At 37.2% G+C, this 26,490-nt stretch overlaps 1 protein-coding gene across 4 annotated transcripts in view; it reads right to left on the reverse strand.

The window, feature by feature from the left end:
* Positions 1 to 26,105, reverse strand: part of CLEC2A (C-type lectin domain family 2 member A) — a 34,947-nt gene extending 8,842 nt beyond the window's left edge. The window contains exons 1-6 of one of the 4 annotated variants that reach the window (XR_010129301.1): positions 25,935 to 26,070; positions 19,932 to 20,015; positions 15,741 to 15,907; positions 10,403 to 10,506; positions 7,160 to 7,380; positions 3,671 to 3,777 (exon numbers count right to left, since the gene is read on the reverse strand). Coding sequence is in view for 3 of the 4 variants with exons in the window: in XM_031001064.3 (XP_030856924.2) it covers positions 7,266 to 7,380; positions 10,403 to 10,506; positions 15,741 to 15,907; positions 19,932 to 20,015; positions 25,935 to 25,989 (525 nt within the window). In the remaining variant the exon portion in view is untranslated. Of the gene's footprint in view, positions 1 to 2,136; positions 7,381 to 10,402; positions 10,507 to 15,740; positions 15,908 to 19,931; positions 20,016 to 25,934 lie in introns of those variants that run through there. The other 3 variants (XM_063693808.1, XM_031001064.3, XM_063693807.1) reach the window with 3 other exon arrangements.
* Positions 26,106 to 26,490: the final 385 nt, after the last annotated feature.

Raw genomic sequence — 26,490 nt, forward strand, 5'->3', positions numbered from 1 at the left:
CCGGATTATTAGAAAACATATATCGAAACGAAACAAAACAAGGGGAGGAGTAAGAATGGCTTGAAAATTCCGAGGCCTTTTATCAGTTTGCACAGGGAGAGGCAGGCGAAAAGCCCTACTGGTAAAAAAAAAAAAAAAAAAATATTTACCCTTTTGCAGGCTTGTTGGGCTCCTGGGTTCCCTTCCCCTGAGCCCAATCCTAAGTCTACTAGTTTAATGTTTGGGAAATTAACCTTTTCCACTTTGGAGGATGTATCTGAGGGGAGTGTCCCATAGTACAGAGATACAATTACCTAACTGAGAGGAGTATCTCATAGTATGGAGACACAATTACCTAACTGTGAGGAGTATCCCGTAGTATGGAGACACAATTACCTGACTGTGAAGAGAGAACAGAGGAGAAGAAAGGAAAAAGAAGGCATTTTTAAAGGAGTCCCAGGGGGTCCAGGATGCATTTGAAAAGGGCACAGACTGAAGTTGAATGGCTTGCCATTGAGAAAGAGGGGAGCAGGTGTCCCTGACTCCCTTCTCTTCCTAGCAGATACCCAGGGTATGTGAGGGAGAGAGGGAAGAGCAACATTTTTCCCTCTTCCATCTTTGCATCCCTGAGTCCCGGTGACATTGGCAGGTCCTGCCAAGAGTGCCAAAGCGGCTTTCACCCCTGAAGCAGGGGAGGCTAGAGAATAGGAAATGTCCACTCTAACCTGTGTCTCTTTCCCACCTACTGTCAGTAGCCTTGGAGTTCCCTAGACCTCATTTATGCCATGGATATCAATGTGGCCTTTATCCGTGAACCAGGAAGCTTGGGGTTGCCTTAATCAGCAGGAACCAGCCACACTCACCTGCATTCTGCCTCTTAACTTCCATTATCATCTGCCTCTGGATCCCTCAGATCCAGTTTTCTTTCCTAGGGCTTTGATCTGAAGCTTGGAATTGAGTCTAGGACAAAAACATGTCTCAGAGGAGTTGCTTGGACTCCTTATCATAAGTTAAATGCTAAGGTGAAAGTGTGGAACTGAGTCCTCCTCCAATAAAGGAGAGGAAAGAATGTCTTGTGACATACCCAGCTAACTGGTGGCTATAGTTATGTTGCTAGGATTTGGGTGCATGCTGCTTGGCTTTGGTTAGCTCCCTTTGTCTTACTTTCCCACAAAGGAAACCTTCCGGTGATGGGCACCCTATTTATTCCCATCACTTGGCAGGATTTGCAGGATAATTGCTCAAAACTATAATATTGATCCAGATTTTTACATTACCCATCCCTCTTGTTCTTTCTGACCTGAAGCCAGAGATTGCTGGTTGCTTCACAAGAACATGCAGGATTAGTCTAAAATGTAAGCAAAAACTTCAAAACAACTAGTGATTTTAGAATTTAATAACAAATGTATAAGCTTTGAAATATAGTTTTCTCTCTGCAGTCCTCATTTTTGTTAAAAAAAAAATCATCCTGAGTTTTTTCCAAAATAGACTTTAGTTTTATGCTTGGCCTGATTATTTGCATAAAGTGCAGCAAGAATAACTATTTCTACGTAGGCCTTTTGGATTGGCTTTGATGGAAATTTGTTCCACAAGGAATCTCAGATAAGACCTTTTAAAGCCCAGCCCAGTCATGGGTTTGCATCCTCAAAACCCTATGAGTTGGGTGATCCTCCCTTCTTAAGGTCCCAGGATAAACTTGGAGCTTCTAGACCTGTTAGAAAGTGACATTCTTTACTGACCACAGGTCAGGAACCCTGTACAGGGACTGAGTAAGCAAGGGTATGAGGCCAGTTTCCCCACTGGACTTTTATTGGCTCTGCAAGTCGAGATTGACTCCTTAAAGGCAAGCTTACCCTTCCAGTCAAAGTGTTGGTAAAATAAACACTTTCTCTAATTGTGTCCTGTTGCAAAAGAAAAATGGATTCTTGTTGCACTGATGCAAACAACCATATTGCCATAAGTTAAGAACACTCACAGATAGTTTCCAAATTCTAGAGGAACCAGGCAGAGAGAAAAAAAACATGCTCCAGGTCTTGATTACAGGAGTATACACCTTATTTAATTATTAAAGGCCGTAAATAATTCAAAATAATGTTGACTCTGCAAAACAAAACAAGGATCAATAATATTCCAAGCAAAGGTTAAAAAGGTTGCTTCAGCTTCCTGAGTTCAGTTTATTTAGTTAACTCATGTTTTGCTTGACATTCGTGAACATTTCAGCTCTTCATGACCCCTGTACAGTTTTCTTTATTCCAATGTCACAATCTCTAAAGTTATCAGAGATCTGTATTTAAGAGCACTTGTCAAAGTTCTATAGCTTATTATAAACCATCTTTGAAAAGGATTAAAACAAGACAACAATTGTCTGTGAATAGCAAAATGTCCAGGGTAGTTACACTTAGAAACACAATTGACAAAGAAGTTTGGTTATTTCTGTGGTTTACATTAACCTAACATAACAACTTTAATTATGACTGATAGCATACACTCAGACATTAGAATTATAGAAATCCCATACAATTTTAGAGCATACATTAGCTTTATTCACCAAGATATAACCTAAAAAAGATTGAACAACATTTTGGCAATCCCATGTACCTAAACATGTCAAATAGTCCTGTTTACTTCATTTTTCTGGACACTGTAGGGGCCCTCTGAAGTATTTGAAAAGCCAGGTGCCAGGGAAGCCAACCTGGAAACTGAAGTTTGATTTTGGGAAGGCTGTCAAATATGTTCAAGATTTAAAACACTGATAATATGAAATAGAATTACAGATTACCATAAATTATTTATTTTGCCAAAATGATGACTCAGAAATTTTAAAGAAGCAAAAACCTTTTATAACCCTTTACAAATTTTGCCAAAGAGCAGATTAGCACCATAGGAAAACCTTGTTGTGATTTTATTTCAATGCTCAATTTACAGAAAAATCATATAATATCCTTCTTGAATGTAGCCAATATGTTCACAAAGAGAACCTCTTCTGCAAAATTAATTTTCACAATTCTTCCACCACTTCTTTGAACCTTCAGCTTTTTCCTATTTTATCTCAAAACAATCCTTTATCCCGAGGCCAAAGTTTACATTTCCATGCCTTCTTATAACCTTTTGCAAACAAAAACACATTTTACTGTTCTTACATACCTTGCTTGTAAATCTATTTTCAGTAGTTTCCACTAATGCCTAGCAATTTTTAACTTTAAGGTAAAACCTGGTAAGTTACTTTAATTGAGTGCTAAGTGTAGCCAAGGTTTGCCATTTTTTTTTTTTTTTGAGATTTAGTCTTACTCTGTCGCCCAGGCTGGAGTGTAGTCACACAATCTTGGCTGACTGCAACCTCTGCCTCCTGGGTTCAAGCGATTCTCCTGCCTCAGCCCCCCAAGTAGCTGGAATTACAGGTGTGCACCATTGCGCCTGGTTAATTTTTGAATTTTTAGTAGAAACGAGGTTTCATCATGTTGGCCAGGCTGGTCTTGAACTCCTAACTTCAAGTGATCCACCCACCTCGGCCTCCCAAAGTTCTGGGATTATAGATGTGAGCCACTGCGCCCAGCTGGTTTGCCTTTTTAATGTTAGGAACAAGTTTCTCAGGGCAACCCACTTGGGTCCCCTTCCACACTGTGGAAGCTTTGTTCTTTCACTCTTTGCAATAAATCTTGAAAGAAAAAAAAAAAAAAGAAAGAAACAAGTCCTCAGTGCCACAAAGAAGAACCAGCATTGAGACAAAGGATTTCTCAGCAAGGCAATTTACTTCTGCAGAAAGGTGTTGCCTGCATCAGCCACCATCGCAAGAGCACACTGAAAAAAGGAGAGTAAGAGTTTTTATTCCTAATGCAGTCCCTGCTTCTGTATCATTCCCCATTGGCTGGAGTCAGACCACACAACCTAAACTAGTCCCAGTTGGCTAAACACTTAAACCTTCTATTATAAGAAGGTTTATAATACTCTTCTCCCCCACGCGATGGGGGAGAAGGAGGGAAGGAAAGAGGTCTGCCTGTGGAGCATGAGAAGGCTAAACTTTTTCTGAATAAGGAAAGGAATGTAGAGTGAGGCTGAGACATGTCTGGGTGTGTCAGGGCACAGCAAGAACAGGAGGGCTGTTTGCAGGATAGAAACAAGAGAGTACAAGAAGGTTGGGCCTCTGAACAAAGAACAAGGACATTACACAATTAAACCCTTTGAAGAGGAATTTATAATCTCTGGCAATTTCCCTCTTTGTTTTTTTTTTTTAATAATTCCTCCTCTTCAAATTTTTCTAACATAATTTGGCTTTGCTGTTCTTCTTGATCGCCTAGGAATAAGAATATGGAGAAGGAGATGTAGGGGAGGTTTTTGTGAGAGCTGTTTCTATAAGCCTTTGTACTAGGCCTTGGGCACAGAATATGATGTAACATCCTACAAGAATAAGCACACCTATTATAACAGCAAAAGAAGTAAGGATTGAGGACATAAGTCCTTCCCATCTGCTGAAACATTTTTCCATTAAATTAGTGAAGGGATCATTTATTCCTGAATTCTTAGCTAGTTCATTGGATAAAACAGGAAGACATTGTAATGCTTTTGTTATGGTTCCACTGGAAGCAGTATTATTAGGTATAAAAGTAGAATATTGAGTTCCAATCATGACACAGACCTCACCCTTATCTGCTAGTATCATATCTAATGTTATTCTATATCCAGCATATTCTATCTAATCCAGCATATAAACAGAGCCAAAGACAAAAACCACATGATTATCTCAATAGATGCAGAAAAAGCCTTTGACAAAATTCAACAACCCTTCATGCTAAAAACTCTCAATAAATTAGGTATTGATGGGATGTATTTCAAAATAATAAGAGCTATCTATGACAAACCCACAGCCAATATCATACTGAATGGGCAAAAACTGGAAGCATTCCCTTTGAAAACTGGCACAAGACAGGGATGCCCTCTCTCACCACTCCTATTCAACATAGTGTTGGAAGTTCTGGCCAGGGCAATTAGGCAGGAGAAGGAAATAAAGGGCATTCAACTAGGAAAAGAGGAAGTCAAATTGTCCCTGTTTGCAGACGACATGATTGTATATCTAGAAAACCCCATTGTCTCAGCCCAAAATCTCCTTAAGCTGATAAGCAACTTCAGCAAAGTCTCAGGATACAAAATCAATGTACAAAAATCACAAGCATTCTTATACACCAACAACAGACAAACAGAGAGCCAAATCATGAGTGAACTCCCATTCACAATTGCTTCAAAGAGAATAAAAATACCTAGGAATCCAACTTACAAGGGATGTAAAGGACCTCTTCAAGGAGAACTACAAACCACTGCTCAAGGAAATAAAAGAGGATACAAACAAATGGAAGAACATTCCATGCTCATGGGTAGGAAGAATCAATATCGTGAAAATGGCCATACTGCCCAAGGTAATTTACAGATTCAATGCCATCCCCATCAAGCTACCAATGACTTTCTTCACAGAATTGGAAAAAACTACTTTAAAGTTTATATGGAACCAAAAAAGAGCCCACATCGCCAAGTCAATCCTAAGCCAAAAGAACAAAGCTGGAGGCATCACACTACCTGACTTCAAACTATACTACAAGGCTACAGTAACCAAAACAGCATGGTACTGCTACCAAAACAGAGATATAGATCAGTGGAACAGAACAGAGCCCTCAGAAATAATGCCGCATACCTACAACTATCTGATCTTTGACAAACCTGACAAAAACAAGCAATGGGGAAAGGATTCCCTATTTAATAAATGGTGCTGGGAAAACTGGCTAGCCATATGTAGAAAGCTGAAACTGGATCCCTTCCTTACACCTTATACAAAAATCAATTCAAGATGGATTAAAGATTTAAACGTTAGACCTAAAACCATAAAAACCCTAGAAGAAAACCTAGGCATTACCATTCAGGACATAGGCATGGGCAAGGACTTCATGTCCAAAACACCAAAAGCAATGGCAACAAAAGACAAAATTGACAAATGGGATCTAATTAAACTAAAGAGCTTCTGCACAGCAAAAGAAACTACCATCAGAGTGAAAAGGCAACCTACAAAATGGGAGAAAATTTTCGCAACTTACTCATCTGACAAAGGGCTAATATCCAGAATCTACAGTGAACTCAAACAAATTTACAAGAAAAAAACAAACAACCCCATCAAAAAGTGGGCAAAGGACATGAACAGACACTTCTCAAAAGAAGACATTTATGCAGCCAAAAAACACATGAAAAAATGCTCATCATCACTGGCCATCAGAGAAATGCAAATCAAAACCACTATGAGATACCATCTCACACCAGTTAGAATGGCAATCATTAAAAAGTCAGGAAACAACAGGTGCTGGAGAGGATGTGGAGAAATAGGAACACTTTTACACTGTTGATGGGACTGTAAACTAGTTCAACCATTGTGGAAGTCAGTGTGGTGATTCCTCAGGGATCTAGAACTAGAAATACCATTTGACCCAGCCATCCCATTACTGGGTATATACCCAAATGACTATAAAGTATATACCCAGTATATAGTATAAAGTATATACTGGGTATATACCCAAATGAGTATAAAGACTATGTAGCATGCTGCTATAAAGACACATGCACACGTATGTTTATTGCGGCATTATTCACAATAGCAAAGACTTGGAACCAACCCAAATGTCCAACGATGATAGACTGGATTAAGAAAATGTGGCACATATACACCATGGAATACTATGCAGCCATAAAAAATGATGAGTTCATGTCCTTTGTAGGGACATGGATGAAATTGGAAATCATCATTCTCAGTAAACTATCGCAAGAACAAAAAACCTAACAACGCATATTCTCACTCATAGGTGGGAATTGAACAATGAGATCACATGGACACAGGAAGGGGAATATCACACTCTGGGGACTGTGGTGGGGTGGGGGGAGGGGGAAGGGATAGCATTGGGAGATACACCTAATGCTAGATGACGAGTTAGTGGGTGCAGCGCACCAGCATGGCACATGTATACATATGTAACTAACCTGTACAATGTGCACATGTACCCTAAAACCTAAAGTCTAATAAAAAAAATTAAAAATAAAAATAAAAAATAAAATAAAATTAAAAAAGGCTCCAGAGAACGGCCTTGTCTCTTTAAGCATGGCAGGGCACAGCAAGAAGTTTCCATCTATAAACTAGAAAATGGGCCCTCACCAGAGGTTCTGTATTCTATAACAGAATAAGTGAGAAAGCCACTTTTGCATAATTAGCTCTTCTTTCAATCTTGAAGTGTGATAGTCATTTTCAAGTTTTTTCTGCTCTATAAAAAATATTTAGGTTTGCTGCAAATCCACTTGATATCAATAAATCCTCTGGAACTATGGACTCCATCAGCACTCAAGAAAGCAAAGGATCCGTTCCCTATAATTTCAAACCTGAAAAAGAACACTCTAAATCAGTCTGGGAACCACTTACGGCTGTAATCAAAAAGACAATTAATAATAGAGTGATTTTAAATATATTATACCAAACACTGAGCTCCCAGAAAATATATCCACCCATCACCATATGCTGCATTAAAATATCTGGTATATTAAGGGAAAAATAAGACTGAACATAAGTGTTGGAGTTAAAATCTGTAACCCTATTTAGAACAACTTGTAGATAGGCAGATAGACACATATAGGTATACAAAGACAGGGGTAAAACCCTTCTTTCCTTCCATTCTTCCTTCCTTCCTTGGTTCTTTCCTTCCTTTCTTCTTTCTTTCCTTTCTATCTATATGCAAAGAGAGAGTGTTTGCCAAATTCAAAGATTCCTGAAATTAAAAAAATTCAGTTTTCTGGCATAATTTTAGGCAATGTACTTTTTCAAAAAGTAAAAATAAGATTTATATTTACTTGGTACTTTTGAAACATACTGCAATAGAAACCTAAGAGACTGCATACTGCAATAGAAACCTAAGAGACTGCTTATAGTCTTTTTTTTTACATTTCATCCTCATGGATAGAAGGAATCAATATTGTGAAAATGGCCATATTGCCCAAAGTAATTTAAAGATCCAATGCAATACCCATCAAACTACCTTTGACATTCTCCACAGAATTAGAAGAAAACTACTTTAAATTTCATATGAAACCAAAAAAGAGCCCATATAGCCAAGACAATCCTAAACAAAAAGAGCAAAGCTGGAGGCATCATGCTACCTGACTTCAAACCATGCTACAAGGCTACAGTAACCAAAACAGCATGGTACTGGTACCAAAACAGACATATAGACCAATGGAACAGAATAGAGACCTCAGAAATAATGCCACACATCTACAACTGTCTGAACTTTGACAAACCTGACAAAAACAAGCAATGGGGGAAGGATTCCCTATTTAATAAATGGCGCTGGGAAAACTGGCTATCCATACACAGAAAACTAAAACTGGACCCCTTCCTTATACCTTACACAAAAATTAACTCAAGATGGATTAAAGACTTAAATGTAAAACCCCAAACCATAAAACCCCTAGAAAAAAATCTAGGCAATATCATTCAGGACATAGGCATGGGCAAAGACTTCAGGATGAAAACGTCAAAAGCAACAAAAGCCAAAACTGACAAATGGGATCTAATTAAACTAAAGAGCTTCTGCACAGCAAAAGAAACTATCATCAGAGTAAACAAGCAACTAACAGAATGGGATAAAATTTTTGCAATCTACCCATCTGTCAAAGGTCTAATATCCAGGATCTACAAGGAACTTAGATAAATTTATAAGAAAAAAAAACATCAAAAAGTAGGCAAAGGATATGAACAGACAATTCTCAAAAGAAGACATTTATGCGGCCAACAAACATTTGAAAAAAAAAGCTCAACATTACTGATCTTTAGAGAAATGCAAATCAAAACAATAATGAGATACCATCTCACGCCAGTCAGAATGGCAATTATTAAAAAGCCAAAAAACTAAAGATGCTGGTGAGGCTGTGGCGAGATAGGAATGCTTATACACTGCTGGTGGGAATGTAAATTAGTTCAACCATCGTAGAAGACAGTGTGATGATTCCTCAAGGATCTAGAACCAGAAATACCATTTAACCCAGCAATCCCATTACTGGATATATACCCAAAGGAATATAAGTAATTCTATTATAAAGACATATGCACACATATGTTTATTGCAGCACTATTTACAATAGCAAAAACATGGAATCAACCCAAAGGGCTATCAAAGATAGACTGGTTAAAAAAAATGTGGTACATATACACCATGGAATACTGTTCAACCATAAAAAAGAATGAGTCCATGTTCTTTGCAGGGACATGGATGAATCTGGAAACTATCATCCTCAGCAAACTAACACAGGAACAGAAAACCAAACACTGCATGTTCTCACTCATAAGTGAGAGTCGAACAGTGAGAATACATGGACACAGAAAGGCAAACAACACACACTGGGGGCAGTAGGGGGTGGGAGAAAGGGGAGGAAGAGCATTAGGACAAATAGCTAATGCATGTGGAGCTTCAAACCTAGATGATGGATTGGTAGGTGCAACAATCCACCATGGCACACACATACCTATGTCACAAACCTACACATTTTGCACTTGTATCCCAGAACTTACAGTAAAATAAAAATATATTTTTTAATTAATTTTCTTTGTTGATAAACAAATCTTTCCTTATTTATAAGTATAATTTGTCCTGTCTTGCATATTTCAATATTTGTTTTATTGGTTGCTTTTTTTAATCTAGCACGTTACTAAAATAATAAGGCAGAGATACATATGTATCCAAGAAACAATTATATAAATAAAAAAGTAAACTAAATAAAAAATAAACAAAAATTAAAAAAATAAATATAATATTGCTTATGATGAACATTTGGAAAGCTAAAGACAACTATACAATCCTCAACCATTTTAACCCAAGAAACACTTTAAACAATTTTAACCCACCCAGGAAATGCTTACAGAAATAAAAATAAATAAAATAAGCAACAAATAAATAAAAACAAGTAGTATTCATTGTGGTGGGCATTTGGAATGTTAAAGACAACTATAAAGTCTTTAACCCTTTAAAGACAAAAAAAATCTTATATACACTTTACTTGGAAAGAAGTACAAGTAATACGTGAGTTTTGGCTTTAAATTTGCAGAATGATTAAATTTGAATTAGCAGAAGAGAACTAATTGTCAAGCAAGAGCTTGACAATAAAGATAAAATAACAAATAAAAATAAAAATGGAAGATTTCACCATGTGTTATTTAACAAGGTGAGAAGAAAATGGGTTGCTCTAGGGTATGCTTCAATGTGAAAGGGCATATGTCATAGATTGGAGACTGAAAAGTTAATTCTACATGGAAAATAGAAAGATTTGTTTATAATAATACAACGCAAAATGATTTAAAATTTTTCATATGACACACCAGAATAAGAACATTCCTAATACATTGGAAACTCACCAATCATTGAATGTGGTGCCATTTGTCCATTTCCAAGAATCTCCTTGTTTCCTGCTTAGTCCAATCCAGTGCATATCAGTTCCTGCGTACCTCTTCAAAAATTCCTTTCACAAAACAAAGGGAATCAGCGATTACTTAATATGTTACAGCACATTGCTGAACATGCTTCCCACCCCAAGTATTCTATCTTTTAGGATTCACATTCTAATTTGTCTTACCTGATGCTTCTATGACAACAAACAGCACAGATGTTGATATTTGGGTTAGTTTTATCAGAAAGATTTTCATTTTGCTTTTTTGCATCTTAAGTATCTCCAAATAATTGGGCTACAACCAAGTCATTGATACCCTTTAGTATGAATGTCACTGATATTGTATGTTTTTTCATATAATCAGAGACAAAACTAACTTCTATATAAATATAATTTACTGCAATGAAATCTATTATGTGATGGCTTTAGTCACTGCTCTATTGGCTTTTTGCTATTAAGCCACAAACCTTTTCATTAGCTTTTTGTTCTTTTATTTTAGGTTCTGTGATATATGTGAAGGTTTGTTACAGAGGTAGACTTGTGTCATGAAGGTTTGTTTTACAGATTATTTCATCACCCAAGTATTAAGCCCATTAACCAATAGTTATATCTGTCATATCTGCCATCACATAGTTCTGGGTTAATTATGGCAACGTGCTGATTGAGATCGATAGGAGAGGACTGGAAAGTGTTTTATGTACATCATTTACATAGGCATTGAACAAACTTCTGTGTTAAACAGAACAATTAACTAATTAAAAGTGAGTCTTACCCAATCCAAATATACATGTCAGCACTAGATCAAAGATAAAAGTAGACAGACTCATTAGTTCACAAAAGTCATTTAAAAATTAACTCATCCATAACAAAAGAATCATAAATCAATCACGTACACACCACTGCAACCATTGTTGTTCTGGTTTTAGCTCTTTGAGGAATTGCCACACTGCTTTCCACAATGGTGGAACTATTTTCACTCCAACCAATAGTGTATAAGTGTTCTTTTCTCTGCAACCTTGCTAGCATTTGTGGTTTTTTGACTTTTTAATAATATCCATTCTGACTGGTGTGAGATGATATCTCGTTGTGGTTTTAATGTGCACTTCTCTAATGATCAGTGATGTTGAGCTTTTTTTCATGTTTGTTGGTGAAATGTATGTCTTCTTTTAAAAAGGGTCTCTTTATGTCCTTTGCCCAATTTTAATAGGGTTGTTTTTCTCTTGTAAATTTGTTTTAAGTTCCTTAGAGATGCTGATGTTAGACTTTGACAGATGCATAGCTTGCAAAAGTTTTCTCCCATTCTGTAGTTTGTCTGTTTACTGTGTTAATAGTTTCTTTTGCTGTGCAGAAACTCTTAAGTTTAATTAGATAATATTTGTCAATTTTTGCATTTTTTTTTACTATTGCTTTTGTTGTCTTTGTCATGAAATTTGCCTGTTTCAATGTCCAGGATGGTATTGCCTAGGTTTTCTTCCAGGCTTTTTATAGTTTGGGGTTTTACATTTAGGTCTTTAATCCATCCTGAGTTGATTTTTGTATATGGTATAAGGAAGGAGTCTTGCTTCAATCCTTTGCACATGGCTAGCCAGTTATTCCAGCACAATTGATTAAATACGGAGTTCTTTTCCTATTGCTTGTTTTTGTCAGCTTTGTCAAAGATCAGATGGTTGTAGGTGTGTGTCCTTACTTCTGGGCTCTCTATTCTGTTCCACTGGTCTATGTGCCTGTTTTTGTACCAGTACCATGCTGTTTTGGTTACTGTAGCTCTGTAGTATAGTTTGCAGTCAGGTAACATGATGCTCCTAGCTTTATTCTTTTTGCTTAGGATTGCCTTGGCAATTTGGGCTCTTTTATGATTCCATATGAATTTTAAAATAGTTTTTTCTTTCTAATTTCATGAAGAATATCATTGGTAGTTTGACAGGAATAGCACTGAATTTCTGTCAGTTCAATGCCATTCCAGCCAGTTCAGCCTCGTTAAGAACTCTTGTTGGAGAACTGGTGCAGTTGTTTGGAAAACATATGACACTCTGACTATTTGAGTTACTGGAGTTCTTGCATTAATTCTGTCTCGTCTCTGCAGTGGGTGTCATTTTAACTGCAGTGTATATTTAGTACAGTCGATAGATCTCTTTTCTGTTTGTTTTCATAGGGCTGAAGCTTTGTGCAGGGTCTTTATTTGAAGGTGACTTCTTTAATTTTAGAGGGGGTTATGTTAGTGAGATATTTTTGGTGTTGAAGATTTGAGGTGTGATCCAGTAGGTTGCGCTTGGATGTATTTGTCAGTTGGGAGACTCTTGATCCATTGTGTGACTCCCTTACTTTTCCTCACAGTTGCAGCCATGTTCTCTCTCAATGTTCTGAAAATGTGGGTTTCTCTCCCACTTGAGTGCTGGCTATAGATTGTGACTTGGCAATCCTAGGCTGCCCACTGCAGCTCTTGGGTGATCTCAGTGTTTATGTTTCTTCCCCAACTTGGAGGCAGCAATGGAAGAGACCTTAGTAGTGGTTAAAGCCAATGGTCTTTTGCTTTTCTCCTGGGAGCTTCACTCCAGAGAGATGCAAGTAAGCAATCATTCAGTGCAATCAGCCCAGGATGGAGGGTCTCTGCTGTGGGCCCAAGCTGGAGGTTCCATGTCTGGTGATGAGCAAGGTGGGTGAGCAGAGCCTGTGGAGATGGACTGGCCTCCTCTCCTGCAACTTGTTGGAGGTGTGGATGAGAGACTTAGGGTCTTTGCTCCTTCATTAGTCTGAGGGCAGCAAGGGCAGTTCCAGTGCAGAGGCAGTGGCAGAGAGGTTTCCTGTTGCCCCTGGAGGCTCTCTCTAAGACATTCCAGAGCTGCTACTGGCTCAATAACTCTTGCGAGGGGGGCTGGAGGCCCAGGCCTGGAGGACCCTCCTAGTGAGGAGACAAGGAGATGGGCACCCATGTAACAGTCTGGCCACTTTATCATAGGGCTGCTGTGGTATGCTTGTGGCCATCTCCAGTCCCTATTTACCTCGGATTTTCTGATACCTGTAGGTACCAACAGTGAAGCCTACAAAACAGCAAAGAAGGTGGCCTGCCCCTCCCTCTGTGAACTCTGTGCCAGGGAGGTACACACCTATTACCGGCCCAAGAACACCTGTAGGAGGCAGCTAAAGACCCTGGTTAGAGATCCTGCCCAGTGAGGAGGAATGGAATTGGGTACCCACTTATAGGGGCAGTCTGGCCACTTTTTTGTAGAGCAGCTGTGCCGTGCTGGGGGACCACTTCCACCCCTGGTCAACTTGGACTCTCCAAAGCCTGAAGGCTGGATGGCTAAGTCACCCAAACAGCAAAGATGGCTGCCCACATCTCCCTCTGGGAGCTGTTTCAGGGAGGTGCAATGCTGTTATTGATGGCTGGCTAGAACTCCAAGCCAGTGGGTCCTATCCTGTGAGATGCCATGGAAGTGGGTCCTGCAGAATGTCGCTGCTCAGCCTCCTGGATTCAGCCCCTTTACTAGGGACATGTAAGGGGGTCTAACCTCCTTCTTCGCTGGAGTTTCAACTACTTTTGCTGGGAAGCCTGGAACTCCTGGCTATCTGAGTCTCCCGGGTCACTGTACATGCCTGAGAGGCTGCTCTTTTGAAGCTCCACTTAGCTCTGTGTGTCAGACTGAAGGCCCCGGTGGAGCTGGTTCACAAGGGGATCTCCTGACCCGAGGGTTGCAAAGATCCATGGGAGCAGCATGGGTTCCAGGGGTTGCACATTCACTCACCACTTCCCTGGGCGAGGGGAGTTTCCCTGGCTCCATGTCGTTCCCAGGTTGGCCATCGACCTGCCTTGCTTTTCTTCATTGTCTATGGGTTGAGTTGTTTCCTTGATTAGTTCCATTGCGTGTACCCTGGATGTTTCAGTTCAAAGTGCTGTATTTACTCACCCCTTCAGTTCCTCTCTTTGAGAGCTGCGCACTCCAGCTACTTCTAGTCGGCCATCCCCACTCTCCAACCCCCAGCTTTTCTTTAAAAACTAATCTATTTTCTTACTCTGTGTCCCTAGAGTCCACGTGTCTCCTTGTTTGCCCTCATTACTTCCATTAATTCACTCGCTTCTTCGAAGTGCACATATTTCCTTCATTTCCTTGTCTCTAAATTCTAAGAGCTGTATTTTTAAAAATTTTTTCTGTCTATGCTTGGTAGAATGCAAATTGAAAAGGGTTTAAAAAAATCTACTTAATAATCTAAGAACATTTAATGAAGACATTTAGATACATAAACAGTATGCATTGTGGTAAAGGACATGGCATCACTAGTCACCTTGCCTGGGTTCAAATCCCAGCCCAACAACTTATGGCTGTGTCATTGGCTGGGTTACATAACATTTCTGTGACTGACTTTCCTCATCTTTAAAGTAGGGAGAGTTATATAACTCCTTCATGGGTGTTAGTAGAAGATTACATGAGATTATATAGTTTCAGTGCTTAGAACACTGTTTAGCACACATTGTCATATACAGTTGACTCAAACAATGTGGCAGTTAGGGGCACTGACCCCCTGTGCAGTCAAAAGTCTGTATATAACTTTTGACTCCTCAAAAAGTTAACCATGCTGTGTATGGTATCTCATACTAATTCTAGCACTTTGGGAGGCTGAGGCAGTAGAATTGCTTGATCTCAGTTTGAGACCAGCCTGGACAACATAGTGAGACCTCATCTCTACAAAAAATAAAAAAATTAGCCAGGAGTGGTGGTCTGCACCTGTAGTCCCAGATACTCAGGAGGCTAAGGTGGGAGGATTGCTTGATCCCAGGAATTCAAGGCTGCGGTGAGCTGAGACTGCACCACTGCACTCCAGCCTAGGTGCCAGAGTGAGACTCTGTCTTAAAAACAAACAAACAAACAAACAAACAAAAAACAAAAACAGAAAACTTAGCCACTAGTAGCCTGCTGTTGACTGGAAGTCTTACTGGTAACATAAAAGTAAATTAACACATATTTTCATGTTATTTGAATTATATGCTGTATTATTACCATAAAGGAAGCTAGAGAAAAGAAGATGTTATTAAGAAAATCATAAGAAAGAGAAAATCCATTTACTATCGTAAAAGTCTTCATCCTCGTTGTTTTCATATTGAGTAAGCTGAGGAGGGGGAAGAAGAGGAGGGTTTGCTCTTGCTGTCTCAAGGGTGGCAGAGGAAAAATAATCCAGGTATAAGTGAACCCACACAGTTCAAACCCATGTTGTTCAAGGATCAATTGTATTATAGTATTAGCTATTATTGTTTTATTATGTTTTTATACAAACAATGTCTGAAATTACTGAAGACTTTTCTGTTTTCTTACCATGTCTTCTTGTGTATCAATCTGAGCAAGTTCTGCTTTCTGCAAACTACAAAATATTTTACTGGCTGTCCAATTTCTGGTATCATCAGAAAAATAGAAACACTTATCTCTCACTCCAAGCCAGTCCCCTGAACATGCCACAGGTTTAGCATGCTTGGACCATGTGGCTGAAAAAAAAAGAAAGAAATGATCAGATAAAGCATAAGTTAAAAAGTGTTTCTACTCATTCAGGTGTATTAATTTTACTTTTTGCTCCCACAGTTTGAGGCCCGTAAGTTAGCTTCCCCCCTCCCCAGAATGAGGATGAATTAACTTCCCCTGTCTGTACGGAAGATCATTTAGTGATCAAGCAGTGCATACTTTTTTCTATTTCCCTGGCTTCTATTTTGAGAAATGGAACCACTAGCTTCTCATAATCTATATTAATATCCTGCCAAAAACAATGCATAAAATGTAGCTATAAATTCTGCAATCAAGGTAGAGTGCTGGAGATCTGCATGTAATTTAGGTTTCGAGGTTAGGGTAAGAAATGGAGGCTTTCCTTTACCTATGAAAACACCCAAGCTAGGAAAGTGAAACTCGCCATAAAGGACAACACATAAGTGAAACATAAGAATTAGTGAAACCTTTGTTTCATTTCATTTACATCCAGTGCTGAAGAATATGGAATAATAATGAAAGCACATTGTTTGGAGATTTACTGTCTCAAGGTTTTATTTAGGTGCTAAGTATTCAGAATAAGACAAGTCCATGCATTCCACATGTTTGAATAAATTAATGCAAGTAATAAAGAGCCAACTATATGCTCAAATGTAGGGCAAACTCCAAAGGCTGCACCCCCTACTCCACCATGATTTATTATTATTATTATTATTTTGTAGTGCTCAGAAGTGGATACAGGCTACTACACAGGGTGTAAGATATAATGTGTTTCAACTCTCTCTCTGTGCTCTTTTTGTTTTGTTTTGTTTTGTTAAACTTTAAGTTCTAGGATAAATCTGCAGAGTGTGCAGGTTGGTGACGTTGGTATACATGTGCCATGGTGGCTTGCTGCACCTATCAACCCATCTTCTAGGTTTGAAGCCCGGCATGCATTAGGTATTTTGCAATCTATCCATTTGACAAAGGACTGATATCCAGAATCTACAAAGAACTTAAACAAATTTACAAGAAAAAAACAATCCCATCAAAAAGTGGGTGAAGGATATGAACAGACACTTCTCAAAGAAGACATTTATGCAGCCAACAGACACAGGAAAAAACGCTCATCATCACTGGCCATCAAAGAAATGCAAATCAAAACCACAATGAGATATCATCTCGCACCAGTTAGAATGGTGATCATTAAAAAGTCAGGAAACAACAGATGCTGGAGAGGATGTGGAGAAATAGGAATACTTTTACACTGTTGGTGGGACTGTAAACTAGTTCAACCATTGTGGAAGACAGTGTGGCGATTCCTCAGGGATCTAGAACTAGAAATACCATTTGACCCAGCCATTCCATTACTGGGTATATACCCGAAGGATTATAAATCATGCTGCTATAAAGACACATGCACACGTATGTTTATTGTGAAACTATTCGCAATAGCAAAGACTTGGAACCAAACCAAGTGCCCATCAATGATAGACTGGATTAAGAAAATGTGGCACATATACACCATGGAACACTATGCAGCCATAAAAAAGGATGAGTTCATGTCCTTTGTAGGGACATGGATGAAGCTGGAAACCATCATTCTCAGCAAACTATGGCAAGGACAGAAAACCAAACACCACATGTTCTCACTCATAGGTGGGAATTGAACAATGAGAACACATGGACACAGGGACGGGAATATCACACATTGGGGTGATGTTGGGGTTGGGGGAGTGGGGAGGGATAGCCCCCCTGTGGTGGGGTTGGGAGAGTGGGGAGGGATAGCATTAGGAGATATATCTAATGTAAATGACGAGTTAATGGGTGCAGCACACCAACATGGCACATGTATACATATGTAACAAACCTGCACATTGTGCACATGTACCCTAGAACTTAAAGTATAATAATAAAAAAAAGAAAAAAAGAAAAAATAATAATCTCCATACTGACTGGCCTGAGATGGTATCTCATGTGGTTTTGATTTGCATTTCTCTACTGACCAGTGATGATGAGCTTTTCTTTATATGTTTACTGGCCACATAAATCTCTTCTTTTGTCTTTCTGCTCTTTTTAATCAATGAATAAATGAACATAAAAACTTACTGTAGAAACTCTTGTCTATATTTAACTTCCAGATGTTTAGACAGCAATAACATTAAGCTCTAAGACTACACTGACAGTAGAGACTATAAACAAGAAGACTATCAGTATTCTTGAGAATGACCGAAACCCAACCCAACCCAACCCAACCCAACCCAATCAAACCAAAACAAAACAAAGAGCAGTGCTACTTAGCCAAATATAAGTGCTAAATTAAGCAAACCATGCATATGGAAAATCAAGTGCTGGGAACTATTTGGCCATGGCTCAGGAATTAAATTCTACCTTTGGATCTTTTTCACAAAATAAACCCATAGAACCCAGAGGAAATTTAACAACTTCATTTTTACAAATATTGCAATTCCAATGAGACAATCTTGCAAAAGGTCACATATGCCGTTATTTCTTTGTTTTTTTTCATTTAACTTAATATGATAGTGAAAGAGTTCAGAACATGACGCCCCGAAATATGTCACTCAGGCATATAGACTCTTTTGAGTTAAAGGCACTTTTAAAACAGCAGATGCAAGAGAAAACACTCTGAGCTTCCTTCTTTTTCTTATAAGCAGGAGATAAAATACCTATGTGAAAGATATCTTCTCTATACCAGAAGGAAAGCAACATTCTTATAGTCAAGGATAGGTAGTTGAGGCCAAAGGAAATGTGTGCAAACAACATTTGTTAATTTAACATTTATCTTTCCGGTCACTTTTCTACCCAATTAATTACCCTAGATCAAACCTCTTTGCCTTGCCACATTTTCATAATTTATTACCCTTTGTTGAATTCAATATATAAGTGTTCAACTCTACCTGCATCTTTAGGCTTTCATAAGGAAGACGTGCATGTCACGTCAAACTTATATTAACTAAACGCATGTGCTTTGCTCAAGTTGATGTGTCTTGTGTCAATTTCATTCTCAGGCCCGCAGAAAAACCCTGAGCAGGTAGAGGTAAGATTTTGCATCCCAACTAATAGAAATAAATAAAGTTTTGTAGAACAAACTATTAGTGACATAACTTACTCTTGATTAAAAAGAAATTAAAGGAATGCTACAATTATGAAGGTCAAGCTGCATGGTTTTTAAAATTTATCAAGCATTAGAGTTATACAGCCAAGGTTTTTGATCCTAGGTCTGGAATGTATTATTTGTGAGAGGCAACTTACTCATTCTGTCCTGTATATTTTTTATCTGTAAATGGATTTTCTTATACCTGTATCCTAGTCTAATGAGGATTAAATACAAATAACAGAGTATAGTGTATTTAACATTAACTCACTAATTCATAAACTCTAAAAAAGAAAATTATCTGTAACAAGCCCATAGAACTGATGTTTACGTGGGATTTTTTAAATAAATATAGAAATTGATCCTCCTAGTTTTAAAACTTGAAAGTTACATTTGTCTTATTTGAGTTCATTCTTTAGGAATCTGACCTTTAGTCCTCTCAGATAGTAACAGGAAACCGAAAGTCACCAGATCACCACTTCCAGACAAGGGACTCCTCACCGCCATGATTGTCTAACCGACCACCTGCTCCCTGTTGACCAACTCTTCTTCCCTACCCCTCCCTAATTCGGGAATAGTCATTGTCTCCGGGATTGGCTTTCTGTGCCCTGAGCAATGGGACCTAGACTGAACCCCTGGCATTTCAGTAACATCGCTATTTCTGTTGCCGTCTGGTGGTCATCTAAGAATTTAAGATTATTTTTCTTAAGCATCAAGGACTATAAAGTCAAGAACATGATTCTATTGTAAAACTGAGAGTGTTTTGGGGAGAGGCAAGGATTATGGTAAAAACTGTTGAACTGGTAAAAATTTGAGGACAAGTGTCTATAAAACCCTTTAATCACTCTAAATCTGGGAGATTTGGAGTCAAACTTGAGATATACGTGGACCCGTCAGGAGTGAAGAACCACAGAAAGTGTATGAATTAAACCACTCACCTATCATAATAATGCAAACTGAAGTAATAATAATACTCAGGAAGCATATAAGGCCAATCTTCCAGTTTTGTATCAACTTGGGAACTGCAAATTAAATCAACATATATTTTACTATTTCTGAATAAACACTGACTCGATATTATTACTGGTGTATTCCTCTCCTATAATTGTTAATCAGGAAACCCTCAATCAAGTACATACATCTCAAAATAACAAAGGATAGCAAACCATCACAAAGTGCAAGGCAGATAAGTACCAAAAAAATGATTGCTATAGCTGTTCAGCTCGAGCGAGTGGTGAGTGGAGAAATCACTGAGTTTTGGGGGAATGAGGAAGGAAAGGAAAGTTTACTTAAAAGGTAGAAATAGTTTGAATGGGGGATTATAAGCAAAAAGGCATAAAGATCATCAAAAGGTCCACGATTAGAACAAATGTTTATAACAGATATATAAGGCAATAGGATTAAAGACAGTAAAGAAAGGAGTCCTAAGGTCATGACAGAAGACCTTAAATGAGAGATATATTTTTCTTTATTCTTTAAGCCATGGAGGAAAGAAACAATGTGTTTCAGCAAGAGAATATTCAAGATAAAAGCAGTAATTTATTTATTTGTGGTAAGCAAACAAAATTAGAGAAGACTCAGGATTTGACACTCGTGGAAATGCTGTGAGGTTAAGAACAAATAATAATTCTATTAATGATAAAGTAATTGTAGCTGATATATCATTAGTAGATGTAGAAACAATCTAGGAAGAATGTGCATGTATGTGTGTGTGTGTGTGTGTGTGTGTGTGTGCGTGTGTGTGTACAGTCATGCATAGCTTAGCAATGGGGAGATATTGTGAGAAATGTGCCTTTAGGTGATTGTGTCATTGTGGGAACATCATAGAGTGTACTTACACAAACTTAGACAGTATAGCCTACTAACACCTAGGCTATATATTACAGACTGTTGCTCCTAGAATACAAACCTGGATAGCATGTTATCGTACTAATTACTGCAGGCAATTATAACACAATGCTAAATGCTTGCATCTAAACATAGAAAAGGTACAGTGAAAATACCACATAAAAGATCAAAAATGGTACACCTTTACAGGGCAGCTTCATTGTAATCTTATGGGACCATTGTCATTATGCAATCTGTCGTTGAGCAAAACATTGTTCTATGGTGCATGACTATATGTGTATATCGTGCATATATGCATAAACACAGATTATATATATGTATGCATGCCTATATGCATATATATGCTTTATATGTATGTATATATACATGTACATATACATACATATATTTAAATATCAGAAAAGAGGACTTGAAGAAAGAAAAATTTAAAAAGAAGTCATAAGTTTTCTCTCTTTCTTCAGAGCTTAAAGCAGCCTTAGTGAATGAAAACTTTAAAACTTACTAGTTTTCGTGATCACCAGACTACAGATAATGTGCAATAAAGTAATTTCAAGACTGGATTGAGAGAAGCCAGATTCTGAGATGTTTACAAAGAGAATGTTTGATAGGAAGAAGAGTTTGGTAATTTATCTTACATCAAGAGAAACAATAGCTAAAGAAAGAAAACATAAAATGTGTTCTTTTTTTCAAGATTAGGGAGAAATGAAGAACAAGGAAGAGGAAAAGATAAAAACCACTGCACAAATTTCAGACACCCAAAAGAGTAATTTGTGGGCAAAGCCATGTCTTACACAAAAGGTATTGAAACAATTGAGAAAAAAAGGCTTTACCATACTACAACATCAGCTTACAAAATTTATTTAAGACATATCATTGACCTGAACATAAAACCTGAAACCATACAATTTCTAGAAAACATAAAGTAGTTTGTGACCATGAGAATTAGTAAAGCTGTCTTAGAGAAAGAAGAGAAAGTACAGTGTAAAATTAAAAGAAAATGATAAATTGAATTTAATTGAAATTTAAGGGCTGGGCACCGTGGCTCATGCCTGTAATCCCAGCACTTTGGGAGGCCAAGGGGGGTGGATCACCTGAGGTCAGGAATTTGAGACCAGCCTGGCCAACACGGTGAGACTCCTTCTCTATTAAAAACACAAAAAATTAGCCGAGAGTGATGGCAGGCACGTGTAATCCCAGCTATTCGGGAGGTTGAGGCAGGAGAATACTTGAACCCAGGAGGCAGAGGTTGCAGTGATCAGAATCGCGCCACTGCACTCCAGCCTGGGCGACAGAGTGAGGCTCTGTCTTAAAAAGAAAGAGAGAAAGAAATTTAAACCTCTGCCCATTTCAAGATACAAGACACTGTTGTGAATATAAATATGCAAGTTACAGACTGGGAGAAAATAGTCACAATACGTGTATGCAAAAAAGACTGGTATCGAAAATACTAAAAGGTCTGTAGTTTAGAGATATAGTACAAACAACTTGATTAAAAAAAGAACCAAAGACTTGAACAAATACAGAAGAATACATGCAAGTGAGCAATAAGCACATAAAAGATGTTCCATATTGTTAGTCACAAGCAAAATGCAGAATAAAACCACAATGGAATATGACTACATGCCACTTGCACTGTTAAAATGAAAGAGACTGACAGTACCAAGTGTTAGCAGGATATAGGGCAACCGAAACACATACACAACTGGTTGAAGCACAGAAATGTGTAAGTGTTTTGGAAAATTCTTTAGCAGTTTTTATTTTTAATTAAAATACATGTCCTTCATTCCTATTCTGGCATGTGATATTTGCAATAGATTGGAAGTCATCCCTACCGTTCTCACAGTGACAAAAAAAAAAAAGCTGAGAAAACTAAATAAAAACAACACTTCTAGTATACAGAAATAGTATTGGTTTGTTAAATGTGCTCTTTTAAGCAACCCTCTTGAACTCTGGTATTATTTTTAATAGTTTTCTAGTTGATTCTATTGGTATTTATTTTTATATAATCAAATTATCTGAAAATATTGCAGATACAACTGTTCCATTGCAATCCTTTTCCTTTATAATTCCTTTTGTTTTCTTATATCACTGGTTACCTTTAGCATTGTACTACACTATTGCTAAACAGTAGTAGTTACAGTGAACATTTTTTTCTTGTTTTTAATCTTAAATGGAATGTTTAAATTTTCATTATTGAACACTGTAAAAATGCTGTATAAATTTAACATACAACATCAGCAATTTAAAAAAGAATTTTTCTATTCCTAGTTTCTTAAGAGGGACTTATCTCAGATAGACATTGAAAGTTATCATGTTTCCTTGTTGTTATCAAATGCACTTACTGAATAATTGTGTGGACTTTCTTTCAAAAATTTTTAATAGGGTAGCTTGCACTGATATTCTGATATCAAAGCATTCCTAAGATAAATCCACTTGTATATGAATTTTTAACTGCTTTGTTGTATATAGTAAATAAATATTTTCTTGGAATTTCTACTTCTAATTTCATAAGAAGATGAGTCTGTTTCTTTTTGTCTTGTTCTGACTTTGTTTGGAAATCAAAAAGTCTATTAAATCGGGGTAAATTTCTCATTTTGCTATTTTTTGAAGCAAGATGTCCAATACAAAAATTAGCTATTTCTTGAAAGATCAGTAGATTACTCTATTTTAGTTGCCTTTTCAATGTATTTATTTTTAATTTCTATAATTCTATAATTATTTATTTCTTCTCATTACATTTTGGCATTTTATATTTTTTAGGCCTCTACATTCTTTTTTTTATATTTATATTTATAAGCGCATTAGTGTTTTAGTTTGCTAGGCCTGCCGTAACAAGTTGTCACAAACCGGGCGGCTAAAATTAACAGGAATGTATTGTCGTACAGTTCTGGAGACAAGAAGTCTGAAATTAAGATGTTGGTCGGATGGGTTCCTTGTGAGGCCTGTAAGGAAATAATCTGTTCCAGGCCATTCTCCTTGGCTTGAAGATGGCATTCTCCCTGTATATGGGTCCGTCTCTAAATTTTCCTTTTTTATGAGAACACCAGTAATATTAAATTAGGTCCCAACCTACCGACCTAATTTTAACGTGGTAAAGACACTATCTCCAAACCAGATCACATTCTGAGGTAGAGGGGGTTAGAGCCTCAATATATAAAATTTTAAGGTAACAGAGTTTGCCCCATAATAATTGAATTATTTCCTAATGTTTTATTACATTTTAATATTTGTGGTTTTTGTGATTATTTGTACTTTTTTGATATTTTCTTTATTGTATCGTCTTCTGCAAACTTTTAGACATCTAGTTCTCTCGTCTTTTCTAATAGCCACCATTTGATTTGTTATCCCTCTCATTTCTTCTCTTTTTCACTAACGTCTCCTATTATCTCGTTTTTTAATTTTGTATATTTTTATTTCAATCTATGGTGCCGAGATGCATGTTTTTTTCTTATCTATTTTGTTTGTACACTTTTGAAGTTTCAGTTTGAGGTATTTGGCTTTTATTAATTTTAGAAGTTGGAATATTATTTCTTCAAATATTTCCTATCCGCTATTCTTTTTTTCTCTCTCTCTGTTTCAGATTCTTGTTATCTAGAAGGTGGCATTTCTACTTCTATTTTTCATATCTCTCAGCTTTTGTTTATATTTTCTAATTGTTTTCTTTTCTGTCATGTTTTTAATAGCATCTCCTAGGTCTTATTCATTCTTAATCAGCGTCCATTCTATTAATTAACTCCTCAAAATGGTCTTTATTTCAAACACTATATTTCTATAATTATTATTTTCACTTGGTTTTTATTGTGTTCTTGGCGCTTCTTCATTTTATTAATATCTTTTCTTTTGGAGCATTTTTATTATGCTTTAATTAAATTCTCAGACTAGATGTTCTAATGATTCCTGCAGCCCAGCTTTCTCATAATCTTCCAGTAAATGCTTCACAGTACTTCATATTTTGTCTTTTCGTTATGCAGTGAGATAAATTTTCTTCTGCTTTTTACTCTCTAAACTCTTAAATCTGTTACCCAGACAAGCCTGACTAATTTATTTGGCTAAAGGAATGGAATCTTATTTCTTTTTGTGATACTAATGTCCAGTTGTGTAAAATGTAGACTAATTTTTAAAAATTTTCTTATGAAGTTTTCATAGATCAAGAGTTCATAACTATGACCAATAGTTAGAATATACAACGAAGTAAATTTAACCTTACCCTAAAGAAACTTCTAAATAGAACATCCTTAAATTAAAATGGAAAGTCTTCTAAGACAGAGAGATATTATCACTGAAAACATTCTAGTATAGGCTGCTAGAAATGCTGTAGCTAGAAATCGTACGGTAGATGAAAAGTTTTACTAGGTAGCTACTGAGGTCTCTTCAACCTTTAAGAGTATCAGGCTTACTTATTACTAAAAGAATTAACCCAATTGCCCTGGGAATTCATATCAGTTAACTCTAATAGTGGTTTCAGCTGGAGTCCTTAACTTATTTCAAGATTTTACTTTTTATCTCTTCACTGTCTTTCTTAAAGTTTTGGCAGGCTTCCTATTCCAGTCATTTGGCATACAATTCATCCGTTTTCTTTAACATAAACCCTCAGAACTATTGTGAATGGAGGGTGTTTGTATGTGTACCTTGTTTTTATGTATTGGTTTGTTTATGTTTCAATCCACTGAAAACAAACTTCATTGTTAGCCGTAGCTGAATCTTACAATTTTTGAAAAGTTCTTTTCAGTCTTATTAAGTCACAATCATCAAGCCTCCTTCCAGAGTGAAGCATTTGCTTTTTATTCTGTATAAAAGTGTTAAGCAATCTTTTTCCTGTGAAAGTACATTTTAAAAATATTCTTATTGAGATATAATACACGTACCATAAAATTCTCCCCCAAAACCTTCTTACACACAAGGTTATACCCTCTCTTGCAGACATAAAACTCTACATGCTCTAACAGGCTTCCACAATGCTCCAGAAGTGCTTCCCCATCCCTCACTTACTTTAGTAGACTTTCACGGTAAGTAAAAAGTCCACATTTTTAAGCTGTCCTGTATTTTGTTTTATCTTTCCTTTACTTCCTTCTCATTCATTCTATAAAACTTACCTATCCGATGTATGAAGCCATCAGCTCTGCCATCCCGTAGCTCTGGATTAATCATGGCAAGGTGCTAACCGATGGAGATCAGTAGGAGAGGACTAGAAAGCTTTTTATGTACATCACTTATTTAGGCACTGAGCAAGCTTCAGTCAAAAGAGACTTAACCAATCCAAATGGAAAACGTCAGTACTAATTTTAGATCAAAGATAAAAGCAGGCAGACTTGTTAGTTTAAGGAAGGAATTTAAAAATTAACTCATCCATAACAAAAGGATCGTAAAGTCAATCATGTAAACACCACAACAACCGTGCTATGGAACATTTCCATCATCTTTCTTTTTTTCCTTTTGTAATCACTATCTTTTCTGACCCTGGACCCTGGCAAGCATTACTTTGCTTTATATCAACATAGTTTTTCTTTTCATGGAATTTTTTTTTTTTTTGAGACAGGGTCTCACTGTGTTGCCCAGGCTGGAGTGCAGTGGGGAAAACTTGGCCCATTGCAAACTTGACCTCCTTGGCTCAAGCAATCCTCCTTCCCTACCCACCCAAGTAGCTGGGAC

Source organism: Gorilla gorilla, chromosome 10 (genome assembly GCF_029281585.2).
Source record: "Gorilla gorilla gorilla isolate KB3781 chromosome 10, NHGRI_mGorGor1-v2.1_pri, whole genome shotgun sequence".
Taxonomy (NCBI): Eukaryota; Metazoa; Chordata; class Mammalia; order Primates; family Hominidae; genus Gorilla; species Gorilla gorilla.